At 46.0% G+C, this 3,954-nt stretch overlaps 1 protein-coding gene across 1 annotated transcript in view; it reads left to right on the top strand.

The window, feature by feature from the left end:
• Nucleotides 1-3,954, top strand: part of Plekha2 (pleckstrin homology domain containing A2) — a 59,125-nt gene that overhangs the window by 29,065 nt on the left and 26,106 nt on the right. Inside the window, exon 3 of the mRNA XM_013351984.2 lies at nt 2,440-2,496. Within this exon, the coding sequence (XP_013207438.1) occupies nt 2,440-2,496 (57 nt within the window). The remainder of the gene's footprint in view (nt 1-2,439; nt 2,497-3,954) is intronic.

Below are 3,954 nucleotides of genomic sequence, written 5' to 3'. Positions count from 1 at the left end.
CCACCCCTGGGCCCCTATCCATTTTCTTATGAACAAGAAATTCGACACTGAATTTACTCAGAGATATATGTTAATTTTAGACAATGAACTAGAAGGCTTTTCCAAAAACTAAGATATTCCTTTTTAAAATTTCTTTTAATTAGAAAATGTATTTTTATTTTATTTTATGTATGTGGTATTTTGTCTGCATGTATATCTGTGCACCATATGTATTTGGTGCCTGTGAAGCCATAAGAGGCCATTGGATCCCCTGGAACTGGCGTTATAGGCAGTTGTGAGCCACCATGTAGGTGCCAGAGATTGAACTGGGTCCTCTGTAAGAGAAGCAATGATCTTAACCGTCTGAGCCGTCTCTCCAGCCAAGACATTTCTTAAGGCAGTCTTCTAGAATGGTGGAGCATTTCACTGTTAATCCTTAGGTAAATTTACCAACTTTTCTTATCTAGAATTTTGTTCCTTTCATTGCTTTGAGATAGCCCCATTTAGTGAGGGTTTCTGTTGTCTTCCTGGCGGATAAAGGTGTTCATTGGAGCTGCAGGTTCAGGTTGTGGGCGTGGCTTCTCAATGGACTCTGATTATGGGGGTGGTGTGGTGTCTCTGACTCAGGTTAAAAGGAAAAGGATTTTCATTCAGTCTTATCTATCGGCAACTCCACTGGTACGATTTCTAATATTGGTCAACAGAAATCAGGGAGCCAGGAAGGGTCCATCACGGTAGAACATTGCTGACCCAGTATTTGGAGCTCCCTGGTGTTGTTTGTTTTTTGCTCCTTGCTTTGTTTTTGTTTTTAATTTGTTTCCCCATTATGTGTTGCAGTCCTGGGACAGAACCTAGACTGTTGTGCTCGCTAGGCAAGCATTCCCATTGCCCTGCCCCCTCAGCCATTCTTGCTGCATTTGTAGTTTGTTTCCTTAGTGGTTTTCATTTTTTGTGTTCAGACATCAGTTTCATTTGGCATGTATTATAGTAAGTAAATAAACTCACAGGCAAGTTAAAAAAATTTGTATCATATGAGTTTGTATACTATATGTTATGAAATGAATGTTGAAATGATATGAATAAGACGGAACAACCATTCAGAAAAGATGCTGTAGGCCACACTTGCAGGGAATCCCTGTGTACCAGGGAAATGCCACACTGAAACACTCCCCTGTGCTGACCCCCCTCATCACTGTGTTACAAGGGCGGGGCTGGAGGGGGAACGTTCCGAATCTAAAAATTTGGAAATCTGAAATGATCCCAGATCTTCAAGTTTCTGAATGTCAATGTGATAACAAGTAGAAATTCTACACCTAACCTCAGGTGGCACGTTGCCATCAAAACACAAGGCACCTAAACCTTTGTACAAAATTACAGCCTTCAGGAAATCTGTGTAATGGGTATATGAGCCATAAATAGAAATTTTTGCTTAGACTTGGGTCTAGTTCTCAGGACTTCTCATTTTTTAATGTAAACTTTGTTTGTTTGTTGTTTGTTTTTTCAAGATAGGGTTTCTCTATGTAACAGTCCTGACTGTCCTGGAACTCACCCTGGAGACCAGGCTGGCTTCAAACTCACAGAGATCCATCTGCCTCTGCCCCCCAAGTGCTGGGATTTAAGCGTGCGCCACTACCGCCGGGTGTAAATGTTTTTAAAGCACCAGGATGTGGTGACATATACCTATTAATCTCATCTTCCAGGAAGTGGAGCAGGAGGACACTATCACCTCCCAAAAAAGGAAAATTAGAAAAAAAAAGAAACTCTGAAATCTTGAGCATTTGGTTTGGATAAAGGCAACTCAGACTGCCTTTTTTAAAAATTCAAATCAATCTACTTTTATTTTTAATTTTTTATTTTATTATTATTTTTAAATTTTTAAAAATTCATCTATTTATTTTACATCCCAGCTGAAGCCTCCCTCCACCACATCCTCCCCTCCCAGTCCCTCTCCCCCATTCCCTATTCTCCCACCCCCATCCCCTCCTCTTCTAGCTCCATCCAGAAAAGGGCAGGTTTCCTATGAGTATCAATAAAACATGCAGTAAGATTGAGCCTCCCCATGTGTTGAGGCTGGGCGAGGTGACCCAGTATGAAAAGTCGGGTCCCAAAAGCCAGTAAAAGAGTCAGAGACAGACCTCATTCCCACTGTTAGGAGCCCCATAAGAGATTGCCTCTGTTTTTACAGCAGGGGACCTGAGGCTAGTTAAGAGACTTTGCAGTCACATGGCGAAGCACCCCATCTAACCGTTGACCTAGACTAGCTTGCATGGGATGGGGGTACTGTTGATGCTACCGTTTCCCTCCAGAAAATCTGTTATTCAGGGATTGTCGCCAGTGCCTTGCAGGTGGGGACAGTGCCTAACCAGAGGCTAAGTGGCACAGACTGAACTAGACACTGGTCTGTCTTGTACTGCCGCTTTGGGGGCCCTCGCATCTTAAGCAAACACCTTTGTCTTTCAGAACCTGGCGGTTGGGGCAGGAGCGGTTGGATCTCTGCAGCTGACTTATATCTCGAAGGTAAGGTTGGTTTGGTGTGCTGGAGTCTAAGCGAGAGGGGAGTTCCACGTCCTGGAGGTGTGGGCCTTTGGGGGGTTCATGTCTGTTACCATGTTTCTCTTTCCCAGGCATTGCCTGTGGAAGGTCTGCTGACTTCCATGGTGCTTGGCTGGCAGTGGGGAGGGTGACCCGCTCTTTGGATGTGCCTGTTTGTCATCTCTCCAGACCTATAGGACATCTCTCCTGTCCTGTATGTCCAGGAATATTTGACATGATCTAGAAAGAGAAAAGTTTACTTTGGGCCACTGTGTTTAAGGACTTAGTCATGATTGTGGGGTTCATGTGAGGCAGTACCTTATGGCAGAATGGGGCCCTACTTCTGACCTCATGGCTAGGAAGCAAATTATAGAGGGACTGGGCACCTATCATGTCTCTCGAGGGTATCCCTAATCACTTAAGGACCTTCCATGTGCCCTACCTTCTAAAAGTTCCTGGTGTTACCACTGGCCTTTTGGAGGCATTTCACATCCAAAATAAAGCACTATGTAGGGTGTCACCTTTTTTGTAACTGGGACAAAAGGACACCAGGACAATGACCTTGATCCTGTAAAAGATTCCCTCCAAGTGTGCAGTTAGTGAGCAGGGGATTGGAAATGGCTCAGGCCCCCTGGAATTTTACCAGTTCTCCAGACAGAATGCTTGTGGAGGGAGGGTTGAGAACCCCCGTCCCTTCCCAGAAGGCCCTAAGATATGCCAGGACCACTTTCAGCATCTGGGTACCTTCTAGAGAGTATGGCAGGCAGCTGGTAGTCTGAGCCTTCATCCAACATGCCCTTAGGGGTAAGAACAACACCCGTTGGCCTCTGAGACCGGGGTTAGGGCCGGTTCACGGTGCCCACAAAGAACTGCTGAATTCAGCTGGCTTTAGCAGCTCCTCCCTGGGGCAGCCACTGCCGCTGACCCATGATGTGGCCCTGATTTAAAAAAAGAAAGAATGAAAGAAAGAAAGAAAGAAAGAAAGAAAGAAAGAAAGAAAGAAAGAAAGAAAGAAAGAAAAGCCAGGGGAAATAGATTCTCTCCTGAAAGCAGGAGGAAAGAGCCAGGTGGCATTCAGCCAGCTCCAAAGCTGCCAAAGTCCCGTCCCCCACTAGAGTTCTCAGAGGGGCTGCTGCTTTCTTCCCTGGCTTCTCCCACCCTAGGGACTTTGAGGATTCAGGGGCTGGGGGTTGAGCTAAGCAGCTCCCAGCTCCAGCTGGTAACAGATTCAAGGAGCTCTGTGGGAAGCTCCCAAGAGAGATGCTTAAAAAGAGATGGACCCAGAGATTCCTGAGAGGAGTGCCCATCTTCGGCTGGACCGGCAGGCAGGCTTGTCCCATGCCTGCCAGCTGCAGACAGAACCTGGCAGAGATGTCTCAGTGAAGCAGAAGCTGCTGGGCAGGGGCTGAGCTGATTAGGGAGGAGGATAATGGCCTCAGGGGA

This window comes from Microtus ochrogaster, linkage group LG7_11, assembly GCF_000317375.1.
Source record: "Microtus ochrogaster isolate Prairie Vole_2 linkage group LG7_11, MicOch1.0, whole genome shotgun sequence".
Classification (NCBI taxonomy): Eukaryota; Metazoa; Chordata; class Mammalia; order Rodentia; family Cricetidae; genus Microtus; species Microtus ochrogaster.
Note: the sequence above shows the minus strand (reverse complement) of the source record. Positions and strands in the feature narration are given on the sequence as shown.